Source organism: Muscardinus avellanarius (assembly GCF_963383645.1).
Source record: "Muscardinus avellanarius genome assembly, chromosome: 4".
Lineage (NCBI taxonomy): Eukaryota > Metazoa > Chordata > Mammalia > Rodentia > Gliridae > Muscardinus > Muscardinus avellanarius.
The window spans coordinates 63,356,500-63,378,517 of NC_137789.1; the positions used below are offsets into that span (position 1 = coordinate 63,356,500).

A 22,018-nucleotide genomic window follows, 5' to 3' on the forward strand; every position below is an offset into this window, starting at 1 on the left:
AGATACTCGTCTAGTGACTGATGAGAAAGTAATCTGCAATTAGGTGCCTTGCCTTCAGCAGCTTGAGTACGGCGCCGTTCGCCCTGACTTCTGCAGGGCCATTGTGCGGGGGGAGGCACCGTGCTGCTGGGTGAGTTCATACAGCTGCTGGGCCCCCACCTCAGCAGGGTCCTTGCCACTTCACCCGCTCGCCACACCTCTCCATAAGTTAAAACTCTGATTTATTTGTAAAAATAGTGCCCTGGAAGAAAGTCAGTGGCTGATCCTCACTGAAAGGAGCTGCTCCTCTCTTTGTCTGCATTCAGGATGAGGAGTATATGTGTTGGTACTAGGGATTCTTGTAGGCCAGACACTTGTAATGGCAGCAGCTGTTAAATAAATGAAATGCATCCTGAGCTCTATGGTGTATGTTGAGCTCTATGGTGTATGTATGTTGAGCTCTCTGGTGTATGTATGTTGAGCTCTCTGGTATATGTATGTTGAGCTCTCTGGTGTATGTATGTTGAGCTCTATGGTGTATGTTTGCCACCTGACCAGCCACAGCACCTGGGCATCCGCATTGAGCGGTTTCAGCCAATCTCCCCAAACCCACTGGCCTGCACCCCCACTCCAGCTCCTGATCCAAGAGGTTGCACGTAGCTCTGGAATAGAGCCTGGGATTTGAACACATGAATTCACTAACAGCCAGAGGCAAGTCCATATTGTTCCTGGGCAAAATCTAGACACGCTGGCAGCCTCGGCCACACAGGCAAACTCAGAGCGGGTTCCTGTCCTCCTCCCATCCTCTGATCATCGGGTCCACTGACCACTCTTGAGCAGACCTCAGGATACAGTTTTGACTCCTCCAACACAGAGACAGGAAGGTCCTCTCTGTGGTCTTAACGGGAAGAGCAGTAAAAAAGTAAAAGGTTAGGTCCAGAAGTGGCAAATGAGACTTCCCTGATGCTGTGCTTCTGAAATGTATTTGTAGGAAGAGTAAGCAGTATTTGTCAATTCTCCAGTCTATTAAACTGTAAAAAGTGGTAGAGAGATAACGGCTTGATTGTGTGGTATATTGTGATTATATCAAAGTAAGTGGTTTGTACTTGAGTTTTGTGGATTTATCACTGAAGGGCTAGCAGATCACATTACGAGGCAGCATAGCTGTACCCTTACGGCTTCATTAATTATGATACCTAGACATAATTAGGTTCTTGCTAAGAATAGCAGATAAAATGGAAAATCATTCTGGGGGAAAATGTTGAGATTCTGAGAAACTGAAAGAACATTTACAGAGGGCATCTGCTGGTTCTCGGGCAGAGCACAGAGCCACAGCCCTCCTTGCATGGGGACTGGTTGCTTAGGAGTGTGCTCCCTCAGCCTTGCAACTTTGTTTCTGTTTCTCGTTTTATGATACCCTATGGCCAGAAGTAACTAGAAATATCCTGCATGATTCAGAAATAATTGTATTGATGGCTTAGAAGTTGATCCAGTCATGTTTAATTCATACACTTTTCTTCTTGGAGTAGTTTAAGTTACCAGAAAAATTGACCAAAAAGAACACAGAGTTCCCTATACTTCTTATCCACACCCCAGGCCCACACACAGGGTTAGTGAGTGCTTTGGGTACAGCAAGGAACCAATGTTGATACGTTAGTATTCAAGTCCATTGTTTATATTGGGGTCCGCTCTTCGTATTGTACGGTCCTTAGGTTTTGACAAATGTATAAAATTGTGTAGCCCCCACTACAATGTCACAGGGGTTATTCCCCTAAATAAGCCCTTTGCTCCCCCTGCCCCTCCTTCCCTACACTTGTGTACCCTGAGCCCCTGGCAACCATTGTTCCTTTTTTACTGTCTCTAGCTTTGTCACTCCACATATATTTAAGTAACCACCCAACTGTTCCTAAGGAAACATTCATTTCTTTATTCATACAGTGCTTCCCCCAAATAAATGACTATGTGCCAGGTAGTGTTCTATGCTTTGGCATTTATAGCAGAGGATCAGAGATCCCAGGCTTTGTGAGGTCTACAATCTACTACATCGAGCCTCCATCTCGGCAGGAGTGGCCATGAAGGGGGCCCGAAAGGGGCCAGGAGGAAAGGAAATGGGCGAGAAAGGAGGTTGAAGATGAGCTTCCTGCCAGCAGCCCGGCCGGCTCAGGTCAGGCTCTGCCCTCCTCCTGGGCCTGCTGGCAGGCCAGCCCTGGCCATTGGGTGTATGGGCCTCGCCTGTCTGGAGCATAGGGTCATTTTTCGTCTTCTCCTGGTTGTCTCTGAGACACGTGCACATACTTCTGTTGGATTTTTATTAAGAGTTTGGTATTACTTATGGATAGCTCTGCCTAGTGCTAATAAAATATGATGGAAAGTTTCTAGAGTTCTAAGAAATAGGTGCCTGTGACAGCCACGGAAAGAGGAACTGGACAGGGTGTTCCCTACTTCAGAAGTGGATGGTCCACAGCTCTCTGACCTCTGCCTTTTTTCTGCTGGGCCTGGTGAACATCTATCACTCTGTCATGCCATAAAAAAAAAAAAAAACCAGTTCTTTCCCTGCCTTCATCGCCCCAGTCCTTTGGAAAGGGTAGAAGTTTCATCAAGTGAGAATGGGCCCCGGGGAGGAGGGTAGAAAACCAAGAGATTCGTTTTGCCTTAGCCAGCTCTTCCCACTGTCTGTTTTTAGTTTCACACAATAAACATGCTTAAAAGTCAACTAAATGGACTCCTCCATAACTGGCCTAAGCAGGCAGATGAGGACCAATAGTGCACATCTCCTCCCAGCTACACACCTGCTGGCCTTCCACTGGTCACCTGAAATGGCCCTCGTGGAGAATTTTCACCATGGCCATCAGGAAATGCCACTAGTAACAGTTTTGTTAATTTCCCCACCAGAGAGCCACAGTCAGCATACTGCTGGCCAGACTTCCCTTAGTAAACTTCTTACATCGATTCTAATCATGGGAATCTAGTCTGTGAACACTATATTAATATGCTACTCTCCACAGTTTCAGAGGGTGATGCCAGCCAGAGTCAACAGATTTGAAAAGTATGTTTTGACAGCCAGACATAGCATCAGGCTGCACAGACCATAGTATTACTTTTCATTTCCCCTGAAGGAAAGACCAAGGTGACTTACAGGTAGTTTCATCTGTTCCCTTCATTAGACTAGCACAGCGATATGATACTAAAACTTTGTCTTTGTGGGTGTCAGGCCACGATCATAATTAACATTTCTTTTCCTGGATGGAGATTTGCTTGTCCACGGGTAATTAACAAGGTGCTGCCTTTGCTGACCGCCTTTTTTGTGTGTGCGCCTCATGTAGGACTGCACATGCAAGAGCAAAAGCTGACGCTGCTGACCAGGCCGCGCTGGCCGCCCGCCAGGAGTGCGACATCGCGAGAGCCGTGGCCAGGGAGCTGTCACCCGATTTCTACCAACCAGGTAAAACAGTTCTCCTTTGATGGGAGAGGTTGTTGGAGCACTGGTTTGGGCTGTCAGTTATTTCCTTTTCTTTATTCACGTAAAGGTCTGTGTTCCCAGAGTCTCATCAACACTTCCAAATACATGGAAGCACAGAGTAGTGAGTGTCCCTTGGAGTCTGGGTGTCAGCACTGGAGATTTGGGTTGTGCCCCAGGGTAGATAAATGCTTAGAAATCAACTAAATGGACTTCTCCATAACCATCCTCTGCCTCCCTACCCCAAGCCAAATATGCCCAGCCACTTGGAGCCAAGAGCTGTAGACATGACAAGAATCTAGAAGAAATATCCGATTTTTAAAAATTGTGTTAGTGATGATTACATATTTCATGGTAATTATCACCAAATTCAGAGGCACCAAAATAATGGCAAAAGCAGCAAGATAAGAACCACGGAGTACTGTGATTTCTTTTTAATGTACCAGAACTGAAATTCCAAGGAGTGTGGTTAGCTTAGTAACCACTTAAAGACAGATTAATTTTAAGAGAAAAATGCATGTCATGATAAAAGTAATTCAAAGTGATAGCCTCAAAAAATTCAGTCTTTCTCATCTGCTTTACAAACATAAAATAGCAACCACCCAGTTTAAATATTTAATTTACTTTCTAGTAGTAGACTGTTTCTATCCCCTTCTATATTATACTGGTTGGGTTGTGTTTTATTTTTTAAAAAAATATTGCTGTAGTTTCATTTTTATTTTTATGTATACTTCCCCATTTTTTATAATTATCTTCATAGTAATTATTTTCAGAGATAAACAGATTTATAGATAAAGAAACCAAAATAAATATTCCAATTTTCTGTTTACTCCTATACTTGGGAGGCTGAGATAGGAGGATCACAGGTTTAAAGACAGCCTCAGCAATGTATCAAGTCTCTCAGCAACTTAACTAGATGCTGTTTCAAAAGAATAAAAAGGGCTAGGGGTATTTCTCTGAGGTAGAATGCCCCTGAGTTCAATCCCTAGTACCAAAAAGGAAAAAAAATTATTCCCTTATTTTTTTTTTTATCAAAACAAGATGTATAATTACACCCCATCTCTAACCAAGAACCCTTAACAGTGTTGGTGTTCAGTATTTAGTTCTCCTAAGGGTGGTATCACCCTGGAACCCTGGGGCATCTGAGTTCTGATGCACAAGGTAATCAAACATGAACAGAAGGACAGGAGCCACCGAAAACATAAAAATGTAGCAATAATAAAGGATGAAGGAATGTAAAAAAATGACCTGCAGGTTTTGGGAGATCTGTTGATGTTGTTATTTCCTGCAAAGAAAGAAGATACAGGAAGGGTTGGAGAGGGGTCCTGTGGGGTTTCTGAGACATAGGTGCTATTTTCAAGAATGAATTCACTGAGAGTTCAAGGCCAATGGAGACAACCAGTGATCATGGGCATTCTGCTTTTATGTGTATCTCTTTCAAGCCTTTGGGTAGGCTTTTAATCATTTAATACTTATGGATATTTTGTTAGGAAAGGGACCTTTTGCATTTTCTTTAGTGACCTATGATAGAAATCAACTGTTTTGTCCGTGGTGAAATGAACTCCCACTTCTCTGGTGACTAAATATGTTGGTGAATTACCTGTTCTGGGGCATAAGAGCTGCAGCAAGATCTCAGCAAGCCAAGGGCTGGTCCTAGGCTCCCAGCAGTGCTGCCATTGGGAGAAGCTGGACAGTCAGGAGGCACCCGGCCTGAGCTGCTTTGAAAGCAAACAAACTTAGTATTGTTGTCTGTACATGCTAATTCTCGGGCTTTTGTTAATTCTGCTAGGGAAAGGGGTCTCTCTAGACTTCTATTAGGTGTTACCCGGAGGGAAATGATATAGCAGGTCATCTCAGTTTCCCAGATTGAATGGTTTTAAAAGCCTTTTATGGTGTAAAAGCATTTGAGAAGAAAGGAATATTGTGGGAAAATGCAATTCCACCCTTTCGTAGCTAGCCCAGCTTCCCATGAGCAAGTTGCCTATCAGCAATGAATACCTCCCAGCAGCATGAGATGACAGAGGGTCTGTTGGGGACTGGAGCGAAGGGGGAGGCTGCAGGCCCCTTTGACCCACAGCCAACACTTCCTTCAGCAACTCTACAGAAGGCTTTTCTGTGCTGAGTATTATAGATCTTCTCAGGGGACCATAACTCATACTTTCTGCTGCACGTTTACAGTGTGATCAAATCAGATAGACATTTGCTAAAAGGCCTTTCAGAGTCCTTCTAAGTTAGGCTGTTCATTTAATTTACATATCTCAGACATAAGTGTTTCCATTGTTTGGAATACATGTGCTGTGCCTAGAAGCTGTTAACACGGGGAAAAGGATGACCATCATAGCTAGCATTTTGAACACTTGCGTGGTAAGTTACCAATTTTCAGGAACTGGCAGTATTTTCACATATTTGCCATTTTAGTTAAATCTGGCTTTAGTTCATATATACATATATAAATACATATAAAATACATATACATATATAAAAACATATATATATATATATACACATACATACATATATATGTTTTTTAAAGTTAAAACACAAGAAAAAGCAAAGCCATGTGGGATATTAAGTTCTCAAAAGATGATGGCAGTTCAGGTTCCTCTGTGTGTCTGCAATCATGTCTACACACATTCACATTCATCCATCTGCTGCTGTGATAAAACCATCAGTGTGAGTGTCAAGGTGAGCCCCCCCCCCCAAGAACTTACAAGTCGCCCTCTGAGGGTTAGCATTGAAAAAGCCATGATACTGCACAGAGAGGTCAAACAGTCTGCATAAGTCACAGGCAAAAACTGGCTGCATCCATCTAAACCCTTTCTGAAGGAGAAGCCTGAGCCAAAACCTTGGACACTGAAGTCACATTGGCAGGAATGTTTGGGGAAAGGTGCAGGGACATGCAACTAGCCATTTATGGCTCTCTTGGCAACACCATCCTGATCCAGGAGATGGCTGCATCAGGCAGTACTATTAGTGGATTCATCTCAAGCTCCTTGTCCCCATTCCACAGTAACTAATTTTGGTCACACTTCTCAAGGAGAGTAGGTATTACTCAGTGCAAGTGCTGGGGGCCTAGGTGACATTATATTGCTCACTATAAACCAATGAATTGGCTTTCCAGTATTAGACATCAATCGTGTGAGAAGCTGAGGTAATAGGAGTTACCCCAAGCTATGACTCTACCTCAAAATGCTAATATAAGCAGGTTCCTAAGCCAGGAAGGCTGAGACGAAGCTTTGGAGAATGATCACCAAGAAATCGAAGGGTTTGAAGAACAGGGGCAAGTGGGAAACTCTATGTGTGGCTCTTTGTCCCACCATTTCAATCTGCTTTCCATCAAGGTTCTTGTTTTGTTCTTCAAGTGATATTAAGTAGGGAGTAAAATTTTTATATTTACCAGTGGAGCTGGGCATGGGCTAAAGAGATTGAAACACTGCCCTGGTATGTGGCAAAGTTATTGCTTTGTCTTGGGAGAGAGCCAGCTCCCTTGCTTAGGCAGCGTCCTCAGCCAGCTTGTCTCCTGTTTCACACACACAGTATTTAAATGAGTATTTAAGGTGCGAGTGAAGTCTTTCAGTTAGCATAGATGTTTATGGACCATTGCATTTCTACTGAGAGCTAAAAGTCTTTCAAAATCAAAGTTTATCCTTCATTGCGTAATTCCCCGTGCCTATCATTAATATATCCTACTTAGGGTTAAGAAAAGGGAAGCATTGAGGAATAGATGGCTTCTTAGTTCACCTTCCAAGCCTAAAAATTCCAAATGTGCTTCTTCATGAAGAGGGAAAACTGACTAATTTGAGAGGGGCATGACTACTGATTCACGAGTCTGTGGTTGTGCTTGACACTTACTCATCCCCTGTGTTGAGTTTCACAGGCGTGCGTTGAGTGCAGTCAAAGCAGGACACCGGAATGGGCGTGCTGGGGCTGTGGTCACAGACATTGCATTCCCATTACAGGGGGGCCTATAAGGTCCTATGGGGAGATTGCACTCTTTCTCTAGTGAACACCAAAGTGTGAACTAGTGTGTAACTAGTGAACACTAAAGTGGTCTCACTAGTTATGCCATCTTTTTGGAGTCTTCCAACCTGGTCCTCTTTCAGCGATTAGCATCTCCAAAGGAAATGTCTGATTCCTATTCGATGGCTCCTGTTGTCACTACAAAGCATTTGTGATGGGCACTGCCCTTGTAGACATCTGTTTGGGGGAAGGATCACGGTGCCTCTGAAGTTCGTACTGGATCCCCTGCCGCCACCATCTGCCATTGGCTGTTCAAGGTTTTTGTGCCAACAGTAACAACTTACCTTTCAGTGGGTGGGTGACATGTCATTGGGCAGGTGACTTGCATCTGACTTCTTCCCGATACGGATTGCCAACAGGGGTGGAAGGGCTTAAGATTTGTAGATCCTGTCTATAAAAATATAACAGTCTATAAAAATGCTGACTGCTATGTCTACTAGCACTTGTCATAATTTCCCTCCCTGGCAGTATTCTGGCTCGTCCTTTTAATGAGCCACTGCATCTCATCAGCTTTATGTTGCTGGCACTGTGTTACTAACAGGCATTGCTACCTAGAACAAGTAGCAGGCACGATGTGTGCCTTCCAAGAGAAAAACTTCCAGGAAAAACTTCTGTCTTCTGCATTATATTAAAAGTCTTGTTCACAGAGCATTCACTCTTATGCTGGAAAACCTAGCTATATAGCCTCATTATTTGGCCAGTTGTCATGACTCTGCCACAATGGAACATTTCCAGCTGGATGTGGTTAGATTCGGTTGGTGTTAGGTCCATGCCTAGTTAATATATGCTTGGTTTTTGCTTGCTTGTTTGCTTGTTTGTTTGTTTTGTTTCCTGGGGGGGGTGTTGCCTGATTTCATATACCTGTGCCTGATTATGTTAGAACCACCTGAAGCATTTGTTAAACATTGAGATTCTAGGCTTTGCTTTATACTTAACTAAATCAAATTTTCTGGGCATAACACCCTAGGTGCTTCTGATAGGCTGCAAGTGTAGGAGCCAGTACTTGGGAGTACGTTTATTTTCTTGCCAAGCCATTTTCAAATGCATAATAAAACTAGTATTTTTATCTAAAATATATTCTCATTGTTCTAGTAATTTTTTATTTTATGTATAAAAATTGTTAGCAATACTAGAGATTTAGCTCACATGTGCTATACAGGCACTCTACCATCCCCAGCCCTTTTCTAATTATTTGAGACAGAGTCTCACTAAGTTGTGCAGGCTAACCTTGAACTTGTGGTCTTCCTGCCTCAGGTTCCCAAGTATCTTGGATTACATGTGTGTGCCACCATGTCTGGCTCTAGTAAACTCTTTTGAACTCAACAGATTTGGAGTATCATTAGAAGCCCTGTGGTGAATCTGGGTAGATATACTTCCAAAACTCAGAAGAGTGTATCCTACAAGTAATCATACAGGACATGACTTTCCTCATGTGCTGTGTAGGACAATAAAACTATATGAAAAGGGGCAACACATCAGACCTCTAAATGTAAGAAGTGATCTGAACTAGGCATGGTGGCGCACACCTGTAATCCCAGTATTTGGGAGACTGAGGTAGGAAGATTACTGGTTTGTGGCCAGCCTCAGCAGGTTAACCAGTACTCTTAGCAACTTAGCAAGAACTTGTTTCAAAAAAAAATTTTAAAGTGAGGGTGGGCTTGGGAGAGTAGCTCAGAGGTAGAATGCTTCTGGGTTCAGTCTCCAGTACCTACCAAACACAAAGTAACTGTACTGGTATTTGAGAAGAAACATAATACATTTCAATGAAGTATAGAATTTAGCTTCATAAAATTCAGTAATACACATTTCTTTTGTGGCCAAATCATCCTCAACAGTTTTCTCAACTGCAGCCTTCCCTGCACCATCACTACAGTGGCTCTGTCAAAGCAGCCTCATTGCTGCTGCTAGTCTACTTTCTGCAGCAGGTGCAGGTGAAGGCCAAGGTCAGGGGACAAAGCCTATACTTCCAAGCTGCACCATCAGTGTCACATCCTCAAAATGAAACACATGGAGAGAGAGAGAGAGAGAGAGAGAGAGAGAGAGAGAGAGAGAGAGAGAGAGAGTGTGTGTGTGTGTGTGTGTGTGTGTGTGTGTGTGTGTGTGTGTGTGTGTGAAGAGAGAGAGAGAGACAGACAGACAGACAGAGACACTAGGGATTGAACCCAGGGGCATTCTACCTCCGACCTACACCCTCACCCCCCCTTTTTTTTTGAAACAGTCTCACTAAGTAGCTGAGGCTGGCCTTGAACCTGCAATCCTCCTCTGTCTCAGCCTCCCAAGTACTGAGATTACAGGAATGAACCACCACGCCTGGCTCCACGTGGGCTTTTTTTTTTTTTTTGGTGCATTATATTCATACATCATATTGGGGTAAAAAAAAAAACTTGTGTGTAGAGATATGCACACATCACTGATTTAACCCCTACCCAATTCCCACCCCATTCCCTCCTTCCCTCCCTCCCCTGCTCGGCTTAGTGGTTGACTTTGATATGTTTAAGTACATTGTGTTTTAGAGATTTTTCCTCTTCCCCCCTCCTTTCTCCTCCTTTAGGTTGTCTTGTTTGCTCCTCCATAGGATTTTCTTTTTCATCTAGAGTTCCTCCTGTGACCCAATTCTCCCTAACTCTCACATATTAGGGAAAGCATCTGATTTCTTATTTTTTGTGACTGACTAATCACACTTAGCATAATGTCCTCCAGTTCCATCTATTTCCCTGAGAATGATATGAGTTTTTTTTAATGGCTGAGTAAAATTCCATTATGTACATATTCCACAGTTTTGTAATCCATTCATCTGTTGATGGACATCTTGGCTGGTTCCATAGTTTGGCTATGGTGAATTGTGCAGCTATGAACATAGATGCACATGCATTAGTTTGGTAGTTTGGTTTCCTATCTTTTGGGGTAGATACCCAGAAGTGGTATTGCTGGATCAAATGGTAGATTTGTTCCCATTCTTCTGAGGATTCTCCATACTGTTTTCCAAAGCGGTTGTACTAATTTGCAATCCCACCAACAATGTCTTATAGTTCCCACTTCTCCACATCCTCGCCAGCATCTATTATTGTTTGTATTTTGAATGACTGCCATTCTAGTTGGAGTTAGGTGAAATCTCAGGGTAGTTTTGATTTGCATCTCTCTGATTGCCAGTGATGTTGAGCATTTTTTCATGCATTTATTGGCCATTTGAATTTCTTCTTTTGTGAAGTGTCTATTTAGTTCACTTGGCCATTTTGTTATTGGATGCTTTGTTTTCTTAGTGTTGAGTTTCTTGAGTTCTCTGTATATTCTAGATATTAGTCCTCTATCGGAGGGGTAGGTGGCAAAAATCTTCTCCCATTCTGTTGGCTCTCGATTGAGGTTCCTGATAGTTTCCTTTGCTGAACAGAAGCTCTTCAGTTTCATGCAATCCCACGTATTGATTCACCTTTTAATTTGTTGTGCCTTTGGGGTCTTGTTGAGAAAGTGTTTATCTGTGCCTATGTGTTGCAGTGTTGAACCTATGCCCTCTTCAAGGAGCTTCAAGGTCTCTGGTTTGATTTCCAAGTCTTTGATCCATCTTGAGTTGACTTTTGTGCAGGGTGAGAAAGTGGGATTAATTTCCAATTTTCTGCATATGGTTAACCAGTTTTGCCAACACCATTTGTTGAAGAGACTGTCTTTTTTCCAGTGTTTGTTTTTGGCCTCTTTGTCAAAAATCAATTGGCTGAAAGTGTGTGGACTTGTTTCTGGGTCTTCTATTCTGCTCCATTGGTCTATGTATCTGTTCTTTTGCCAGTACCATGCTGTTTTTATTACAATGGCTTTGTAGTATAGTTTAAAGTCAGGTATTGTGATTCCTCCTGCATGGTTTTTGTTGCTGAGAACTAACTTGGCTATTCTGGGCTTTTTGTTATTCCAGATAAATTTAAGAACTGATTTTTCTATGTCTGTGAGAAATGATCTTGGTAGTTTAATGGGCATTGCGTTAAATCTATAGATCACTTTTGGAAGGATAGCCATTTTAATGATATTTATTCTGCCAATCCATGAACATGGAAGATCCTTCCATCTTCTAAGATCTTCTTCGATTTCTTTTTTCAGTGTTTTATTTTTGCAAAAGTTTTTATTATTTACTTCTATCGGTGCATTATAGTCTCACATCATAATGTATTTTATATGATAGTGACATCGTACACACAGCACTACAGCACTTGGTGGGCTTTCCCCTAGCTCCCTCCCTGGCCCCCCTTCCCTATACAAGATATTGAGCCTGGTATTGATATTCTCACACATATATGTAACATCAATGGAAACTTTTTTATAATTCTTACCTTTTCAACTTTAATAATGTTGCCCAGCATCAATTATTTTTTCTACTTTTTCTGCATGTTTAATTGGGTTAAATATTAGCTTTCTGTGCACGCATGTGTGTGTGTGTGTGTGTGTGTGTGTGTGTGTGAGAGAGAGAGAGAGAGAGAATTAAAATTGGCATTGATAAATCTCTGTGTGTGTACATCCTGTCCATTGAAGTACAAAAAGAGCTTTCATATTTATCCATTCGATTGAAGACATAAGTATGTTTGCTTATATAATTTGTTCAGTGTTGCGTGGTTTAAATTAAAACTTCATTGGATCTAGGAGTCTTGACCATTTTAATAATTTCTGCATACATGTATGTACACACAAGTTTTTTATCACAATGATATATAAATATAATGCACCAATAAAAAATTTAAAAACAATAATAATTTTTGCACAGTACATTTACTACCATACCAGGATGGATATGTTTAATAATACTGTAATACTTTAAAATTAAATAACAGTGAAGCCCAAATGAAGCCAACTCTGGTGACATTTTGGATGGAGGGGTAAGGGAAAGTACATAACCAATACACTATACAGAAAACATGTTTAGTCCTAGACGAAAAGGAGGGGGGTTGTAAAAATCTGCAATAGAATCATGAAGGCCTAGTATGAATGATTCTAGGGCTTTCAAAAGTAGGGGCAAGGGTTGGGGATGTAGCTCAGTGGTAGAAGAGGTGCTTAGCATGTACAGGGCCCTGGATTGATCCCAAGCACCAAATATAAGCAGTGGATAAATGTTAAAAAGTAGGGCGAGTCTGCTTATGGGGAATGGAGCTTTGTGTGTTCATGGTACTTCCTCTTTACCCTCAGCATCAAGAACTCAGAAACAAAGTCATCATATTTTGCATGGGTCACGGTTCTCCATTTTTTCACTCAAGCTAGACCAGGAATTTGTGTTGTCATTTTTGATGGAGGAATTAAAGAAAATTGCTGATTTAAAAAGGAGGTGGTTGGCCAGGTGCAGTGGTACATATTTTTGTAATCCCAGCTCAGGAGTCTGACACAGGAGTATCACAAGTTCAAAGCCAATCTGGGTAACTTAGACCTTGTTTCAGAAGAAAAATAACAAGGGTGGTAGATATAGGTCAGTGGTAGAGTGCCCCTGGATTCAATACCCAGTATGGCAGTGGGGTGGGGGCACTTCCCAGAGTTAGAAAGGAAGCCTCCATGATTGATTGACAAGCAATCTTGATGACTTTGGATGTCACATAGAGGGTGGAAATTGTATAATGCTGTTGTGTTTGGGACCCTGAGTACAACCCACAACTGTGTTCTCAGCAAGTGACTTCTGGCTTTAAAGCTGCACTTTATAAGTTGCTGTCTGTCTTTTATCTTTAAGGACAGAGTCATGTGGTTTTTTTTCAGCTGCTGTGGATCATTCCTCGTCTGTAATGTGGGGATGATAATACTTAGATTTGGGCGAGGCTTTACATTTCAGAAAATGCCTTGTGTAATAGCAGTTTCATACAGTAGCGGCTGTGATTGGGTTATGGGGAAGTGATTTATTTAGTGCAGCCTGAACTATAGAGGTTTTTCTGAACTAGAAAGTATTAATGGTCCTTCCATGCAATATCATTTCAAGATGTTTTCTGCAAGTTTCCTGTTACAGTATAGATACTTTATTAAATTTTTAAACACAGGAGTCATTTCTTTATACAAGCATATATATTCTGTGTTTTTTTTATTCTGTGTTTTAATTATCCAACATAATTTGAATAAACTGGTTAATGATGATATTTCCCTGCCAATGTGAATTTTACCTCTGTGTTCTACAGGCACATAGAAGCAATGCAATTTTTAGGGAAGTCAGATTTTTTTTTAATTTTTATGGCTACCAAAATAGGATAGTAATATGTATATTCTTAAAAGTACCTTTTCAGTAATAAATAACCTCTTGCCCTGGAGAATGAAATGTGCTCATACTTAGTCAAAGGCTTAGAAATATATTTAAGGAGGGGGGCAAAAAATACAGAGAGGCCTAATGTCCAAGCCTTTTTATCACTTTCTTTTGTCTTCTGCCCCCAAACCTCAGGCCCTGATTATATCAAACAGAGATTTCAGGAAGGTGTAGATGCTAAAGAAAATCCAGAAGAAAAGGTACCAGAAAAGCCACCTACACCAAAAGAATCTCCTCATTTTTATCGCAAAGGCACGACACCCCCCAGGTCTCCTGAGGCGAGTCCCAAACAGAGCCACTCCCCCCAGCCTTCCTCCCCAAAGTTCTCGAAGAAGCAAAACCCCAGCTCAGGGGCCAGACTCAATCAAGATAAAAGGAGTGTGGCTGATGAGCAGGTGACAGCCGTGGTCACTAAGCCCTTGATGTCAAAGGCTCCCTCAAAAGAGGCAGGAGCACTCGTGCCCCAGTCCAAGTACTCTGGCCGCCACCATGTCCCCAACCCCAGCAACGGGGAGCTGCACTCTCAGTATCACGGCTACTATGTGAAGCTGAACGCCCCCCAGCACCCTCCAGTGGACAAGGAGGACGAGGACGGCTCGAGCCAGGCCTCTGCACTGGCGCACAAGCCCTTGCCTAACAAGTGGAGTCCCCCCAAATCGCTGACGAAACCAGTTGCCAAAGAAAGCAAAGCTGAGCCAAAAGCTAAGAAGTCTGAACTTGCTAAACCAAAGAATCCAGCAAGCAACGATTCGTGCCCTTCTTTGGAAAAAGAAGCCAATTCAGTAAGTCTAATGAGAAGTATTCTCTCTCCCTTTCTCTCCTGGTGCATGCAGGGAGCATCGTGGGGTACCTGCGTCCTCTTGCTTACAGCTGGGGCTAACAGGGGTCTGTGGGGCTCAGGCAGGGTTGCTAAGAGTGGAGCAGCAGATGTTTGTAGCTTGAGACAGAGTTCTCCAGGCAAGAATCCCTGTGTCCACTCGGCCTCCTACCAGAGACATAATTCAGGTAGGTAAACAACTGGCCACATCAGGATGACCTCACATTTGATCAAGCTTGGATCGGCCCTCCTAGGTGAGCTTCCAGGTTTCATGCTCTCTGGCTGCTGAAGGGAAACATGGCTGCTGCCCATGGCCAGGCCTGCTCAGGGCCCTAGCAAGGGATTCTGAACCCTCCCTTGACCCCCACAATCATCTTTACACAAAAGAACATCTCTTCTAGTCATTTTGAATTGTACCTTGTGTTTTACTTAATTAACCAGATTTCCAAGAGAATTTTTTTTTGGTCTCTAAGTGGGAAATTTTCAACAGTTTAAGAAAATTACTTTGGTCTTCTAATTTCTCGGAGTATGAATGTTCTGATAATTTTAGTTTTCCAGTAGATACTAGTTATTAACAATGAATCTTGAGCATATAAGATGTTTATGATTTGGCCAGAGAACTCTCTGTTAATGATAAATGCATTCATGCTGCTTCACAAGAGATTTACTTGTATAATAGTATGTAGAATTCTATAGAAATTATATAACCTGAAACTAAGTAATTAATGATTTTAAAAAAATTGACCAACTGAGCTGTTGACCTGGTAGCATGCCTTGGGAACAGAACTGTTGAGTGTTTGAGGCAGCTCAGGGATTAAGGCCCAGCTCATCTGATAAGTACTACCGATGTCACAGACTTTTGCTTATAATGGTATGGGTTGGTATCTTGGTCAACAAGATTATAGTTCAACCACTGACTTCTTGTTTTTGTTGTTCAGTATATTTATAGAATTAAACTCCTGAAATTCATCCTTTTTTTAACTGATAATTGTAATTATACATCATACTGAAGTGAGTGATAAGAATATACATGCACATATATCACAAAATGGTTCCCTCTGGGTCACACCATCGTCCTCTTCCCCTTCCCGTACATCTTTGAAATTGGTGTTGGTAATTTAATATACGTACATAGCATTATTTCAGCTGTTACCTTTTTTACATTTCTATTTATCTTCCTAATTACCTTGTGCTTGAAATTTTTTAAGTTTCTTTTGCTATTGTCCATAAAACACTGGACATACTGGACACAGGGGTGGGGAGTTTTGTGATTTGTTTTACAAATTCTCAACTTTTTAATTAGCTCAATATGAATTAATCAGATAAAATGGATTACCCAAGAGTTAACCTCCATAAAGCTAAAGAATTTTCAAACAGGCTAATGTTAGGAGATTCTGACTATTCAATAAGCATTAACTTTAAGAATTTTACCATTGATATATTAGTATTCTGATATTATAGTAATATCCCTATTGAATTTGTCATATGTAATAATCACTTCTCTTTTGACATTCAGCATGAGTATCCATGCTGAAGAAAGCCTCAGGTATATATCAGTATCACTTTGCCTCATTTGCAAGGGAGAGATTCAGACAGTGCAAGGCCATCTACTTTATACCTGTGAATATCCAGTATTAGGGTTCTATCAACTTCTAGAACTTCACAAGGAAAATAATATGTCCCAGTGTCCTGCTTATTAGTCTATGATAGAAAAAAAAAATGTTGAGTTACCTAACTCTTGCCGCAAAATTCTTCCTGTAAAACAGTATAGCGAATTTCCAGCCTTTTTACTTAGGAAAAAAAAAAAATCTGTTTTACTTGTGTGAAGAGTCCTGTTGGATTTAGTCAAGCATTCTCCATCTCCAGAGGCCAGCCTCCAGTGTTACTCTTCATACCTCAGGAGAAAGGGAGCCAGCAGCTCTGCAAACTCCAGAGCCTTAGACAGCCTCCCTGTGACAGTGACAGCGTTGGAAGACGGGGCTGACTTGGCACCAGCATGTGAAATTGTTTTCCTGATGATGACAGGAAGTTAGTTGCCTTTCATGCTCCTGACAACTGTCTTTCTCCAAGAGTTAGGTTAGGAAGAGTTAGGTGAATCAGCTAGTGCTCTTTGTAGACACTAAGAGATCCAGTTTGAATCAGAACCCGTTTGTGGGGATTCGACCAACCTGAATCTAGGATTTTATAATCAACCAGTTTGTGTGATTGAGTTAGTACTGACTAGTGGATAAGAACATAGATTCTGGTGCCAAACCTCAGCATTGCTGGTTTTTAGCTGTGTAGCTCTGGGCAAGTTTCCTAGCAGCTCTGTCTCTTGGTTTCCTCATCTGTCCTATCTCAGGGGCATGGCATTATTGTGATTAAACAAGTTAATAGCAATGCCTAACAGAAGAGAGTAAGTACTCACAAACATTGCCTATTACTATTATGTTTTAATACTGTAATAGTTGAAGCATAAATAATTCCTAAATATCATAATAGATTTGATCCACCCTCAGGATCACCCCAGATAGGATCTCCTAGAAATGCAGAAAAATTTCCAGGACACATACTAACACTCAAAACAAGTTTATTACTTGAGCATGAGAGGTAGAAGGTAGGCTACTGTAGGGATCACTATGACTTACCTTTAAAAACTTGGGGCCCACTGGGCATGCCAGCACACACCTGTAATCCCAGTAATTGGGAGGCTAAGACAAGAGAATCACAGGTTGAGGTCAGCCATGGAACTTGGTGAGACCCTGTTGAAGTATAAAAAGTGAAAAAGGGCTGGGGGTGTAGCTCAGAGGTACAGTGCCCCTGTGTTCAATCCCCAGTATCAAAAAAGAAAAAAGAAACTGTGGCCCCTGTGGACAGTGGTTACATGTAGACTAATGTCCCCAGGGCACACATTCTATGTGTTACTGATACTTGTGTACTGGTTTTACAACATGGCAGCTCAGAAACAAGGCTTAAGAACCATCTTTAGAGCCTTATTACTATATAAACAAAAAGTTCTACAATCAGGAATCTCCACCTGTTCTGAAAACTGACTACCCAGTTTTTCTCAACCATTATTATGATCAGCTTCTAAGTTTGTTTTAACATTTATTTGACCTTTCTTTTGAATTTGGGCAAAACTAAAAGCATTCCTGTAAAATCAAGTTTGATTGTCACAAAAAAGTAAATACATGAAATCAAACTTTGCTATTAGTACTAAATTAAAATAGTTTTTGCATTTTTTTAATTTTTAGATTTTGACATGAATAAACCCTACTATTGTAGCAGGAAGTTCTTCACAATTTTAAATGTGAGTGATCATCTCTTGCTGAAAATAAAAGTTTTGGTTCATTTCTTGGCTAGAATTTCCATATTTTTACTTCTTCTGTTACATTTTTCTAAGCACCCGAAAATTTCTTCTAGTCTGGACTTAGACTTGGCCTGCACAGCTTCTTCCATTACACCTGTTCCAGTCAGTCTTGAAAAGCAAGACTTTTTTTTTTTTCATTTTGCTATTTTAAGCTACAACTGGCCATCACAGTCATATTTATGAGACTTCACCTTAAAGCTGCTCACCCCGTAGCCTGCCTGTGTCTGAAGAACACAAGGGCCATGGCTCAAGGGCCACCCGTTCAATGTTCAAGGCGCCGTCCCAGATCTTTAATTTCACCGGGTTGGTCTTTCAACCTCTCATAGCTGGTTTACTCTCATCTTCATTGAGTCATCTTTAAAAATAGTTTTATAAATGGAGCTATGCTAGCAGGATATGTGTGTGTATGTGTTAGTATATATACAAGATAAATATATGTTTTGTGTTAGGAAAAGATATATTTTTCATTCTGCATAAAGCATTCATTATTCAGCACAACTTATACATTACTGTCAGAACAATGAGATGTAGGTCAAAACTTGAAGAAAAATAGTAAGCTAAATTCAAGCCAAGACAATATACAAACCCAAATACTAACCAATTCCTTAGTGATTAGTAAATTCACAGACCCTTGTAAGGTTTTATGAAATAGGAACTAAAGATTCACGCATGCTGTAAGCTTTTGTGTGTGTGGTACAGGCGATTGAACCTAGGACCTCATGTATGCAAAGCAAGCACTCTACCACTGGGCCACATGCTCGGCTCCTACCTTGAGCTATGTGTGTCTGTGTGTGTCTGTCTGTCTGTCGCACACACTCACGGGATTGGACCCAGGGGCTTTTTATCTCTGGGTTACTCCCCAGCCCTATTTTATTTGGAAACAGGGTGTTACTAAGTTTCTTGAGAGCCTTACTAAGTTGCTGAAGTTAGCTTTGAACCTGAGATCCTCCTGTTTCAACCTCCCAGATACTGAGATTATGGGTATTCCACCATGCCCATCTTTACCCTAAGCTTTTAAAGTTGGCTTCACCAAAGGTACTTTCTCTGTGATTCTGCTTTTTTGGGGTCCACTGCCTGGTTTTATAAAAAACATGTCTCCCTCTTACTGGGTTTTAAGAATTGGAGGGTTTCTTCTCCCTAATAGTCCTTCTCTCAAGGGCATCTTCCTTTACCTCCTACCCCTACCCATTTACTAATTATTCAAGTGTTAATTCATTGATTCAATCTGTTTAGTTCAACCACCACACCCACAGCACCTGGAAAAGTAGTGAGATGTAGGAGGTACTCATTAAACCTTGGTTTTCTGAATGAACTGGGCACTAGGTGAGTGTGACCAAGACAAAGCCCTTGCTGCGGTGAACCTCAGAGCCAAGTGGGAAGGTGGAATCCAACAATGGCAGTAAGATGTGAAAAGCAGACCAGAGAGAACAGGGCACAATGACCTCTGTCCAGGATGGAGGCATGGCCCAGCGCGGGAGACACCTCCTTCAGCAAATGATGTGACCTGTGCCCTGAGGGATGAGCACTTGACCAATGGCAGTTCCAGTCTTCCTTACTACTATCCCTGGCACCAAAGATTTAAAAACTGAGGCCTTTGCACTATAATCTGATTTTATACCCCAAATAAAGTATACCTGTTTCCTCATCTGTTAAGAATAATAAAGTTTCCTATCTCTTAAGGCCAGTTTGGAACACTTTTAATGCTATTTAAGAATAAGACACTATTTTAGTAGTAAATGCTAAGATTAGGTCTTTCTAATAAAAGTGGCTTCTCTAGGAGCCAGATCTGAGCACAAGGGCCATGTAAGGCTTCGTTTAAACCAGTTAACAAAGTTTGGAGACCTTGTAATATCTGGTATTTATTATAGTAATTCTATCAAAATAGGACTATGTAGTTTGTTAAATGTAACTTGATTTGTGAAATGATATGGTTTTGATTAGAGAAATAAAAAATTAGACCTGCAAGAAGACCTTTTTAAAGTATTCAAGTTTAACTTGTTGGAGAAGGGAGAATCCAAATGAAAGATCAGGGAAAAGCAAAAGTCGAAGAACCTCATTTTTCTAAATTTTTCCCTAGAAAAATTTTATTTTTCTACAAATGTCCATTGTCCTCAGTTTTTACTCTCACTTTCTAATTACTGCGGACACAGCTCTTCTTTATTGGACTAGCATCCTGACAGTGCCTGTCTAATACCCATTAACTCCCATCCCCCTCCTGGTGAATGCACTGGACCCAGACTCTCATCCACTGTCGTGAGGTGAATGGATTAGGTTATTACTGAAAACATTTTTCACCTGATTCAAGACTGGGTTCAATTTTAAGTGAAAGTACAACAATAGCTCCATCTAAATATAGCCTCCTAGCCGGGCGTAGTGGCACACACTCTTAAACCCAACATCTGGGAGGCTGAGACAGGAGGATGGCAATTGGAGGACAGCCTCAGCCTCTTAGTGAAGTCCTAAAATAAAGAATGGAAAATAGGGCTGGGGGTGTAGCTTGGAGGTAGAATGTCCCTGGGTTCCATCCTTAGTACTGCCAAAGAAATAAATAAAGCTTCCTTTTTTTAGTTTATACATTTTGGAACTGCTGTCATTATTCACAACTTATTTACTGCGGCCATGTTTGTTTTCTTAATCGTTGGGCGTTAGTTTGGGCATCATGTTTTGGTTAATAGACCGGTATTAACATGGAAACGTTATGCTTGTTTTGTTCTGTTTCATTTCCAGGGCCCTAATTCAGTCATGATTGTCCTTGTCATGCTGTTGAATATCGGGTTGGCCATTCTTTTTGTTCACTTTCTAACTTGATTGGGATTAGGACAGGTAAGAATAGCCTTAATTTCTATACAAAGTTACAACAAATAACATTATTCTATTCTCATATTCAAATTTATACTTTAAAAAAACAATGATGTATTGTCCTTCACTTTAATTTTGGCTGTGCCTGAATGTGATTCAATGTAGTTACTTAATGCTGTAACTGTTTTGACCCTTCAGTGAAGTCATGACAACTAGTGGTGTTAGCCCACAGTTCTCTGCCGTGGTGTCATCAGCCCTTTAAATGGCACACCCCAGTCAGACTCAGACACAGGCAAGGAGGCTTGGAATTAGGATGGGATCGCGAGAGAGAAAACTTGGAAAATGCAGAGCCAGAGGACCTGTTCAGTCCCCCGGGAATGCTTTGTGGCTTTGGGGTCCTCTGGGAGCTGAAGCACGCAGCCATGTTGGAGAACAAAACTTAATAATAATTCTTTTTTAAAATCTGCTGAAGCAGCCCCATCCGGCGAGGTTTCTTGGCATTGGCTACTCCATCTGTCCTAGCAGAGTGTGACTAAACTGGAAATGTATGGAGCTGCATATTTTTTTTTTGTTTTGTTTTCTGATGGAAGTCAACAGCTGCCTTACTATTTTACCATCTGACGTTTTTAGTAGGGAGCTGGGGAAACGACTGCCGAGGAATGCGGTCGGAGGATTGTGTTGCTGTGGACGTGGTTCCAACATTCACTCCTTTCTCATTAGAAGAAATAGGTAGCAGCATCACTCACCAGTCTTATGCCATGACCTGCTGCTTTAACATCTCCTAGAATGTTCTGGGAGAGAACATTTCGTTTGCTTGTGCACGACTCCTTTTTCACCGTTTATTTAAATGCGATGTATAGTCATCTACCACCTGCGGTCCTGGCTGGACGAAACACACATGTTGCATCTCAAGGAAGAAAAAAGAAGAATAAAATGCTAGTGGAAAAAAATGTGTTTATTTTTATAGCAGTATATCATTTTTCACATTGTTTATTCTTCCTATAAAAGGCTCTTTACCTTTAAAATTCAGCAGTCTGAAGGCATTTTCCCTTCCTAAGAAATTATTTAATTTAAAATATTTTTAACATTACTGAGATGAATTATGCACTTAAGAGGTGCTACATTTTAAAAGCTGATAGACAACAGAATTCTAAGAAGTATAGTCAAAATGTTGCATGGATTGCAGTAATAAGTGTTTAGAGGGTTCAGTTTCATTGCTGACGTACTTTACAACCAAATAAAATCTTGTCAGTGGCTATGTTAATTCCCATGAAAGTTAAGCAAGATGCTATTAATAACTGCTCTCTCTCCCCCACACACACTTAAATTTTTGTTGGATACATTCAGGTA

General features: G+C 41.2%; 1 protein-coding gene across 1 annotated transcript in view; it reads left to right on the forward strand.

Moving 5' to 3' along the window:
- Positions 1-20,677, forward strand: part of JPH1 (junctophilin 1) — a gene marked incomplete at both ends in the record, with an annotated part of 85,681 nt that extends 65,004 nt beyond the window's left edge. The window contains 3 exons of the mRNA XM_080693846.1: positions 3,303-3,421; positions 13,839-14,485; positions 20,597-20,677. Of these exons, the coding sequence (XP_080549972.1) occupies positions 3,303-3,421; positions 13,839-14,485; positions 20,597-20,677 (847 nt within the window). The remainder of the gene's footprint in view (positions 1-3,302; positions 3,422-13,838; positions 14,486-20,596) is intronic.
- Between the last annotated feature and the right edge of the window lie 1,341 nt (positions 20,678-22,018).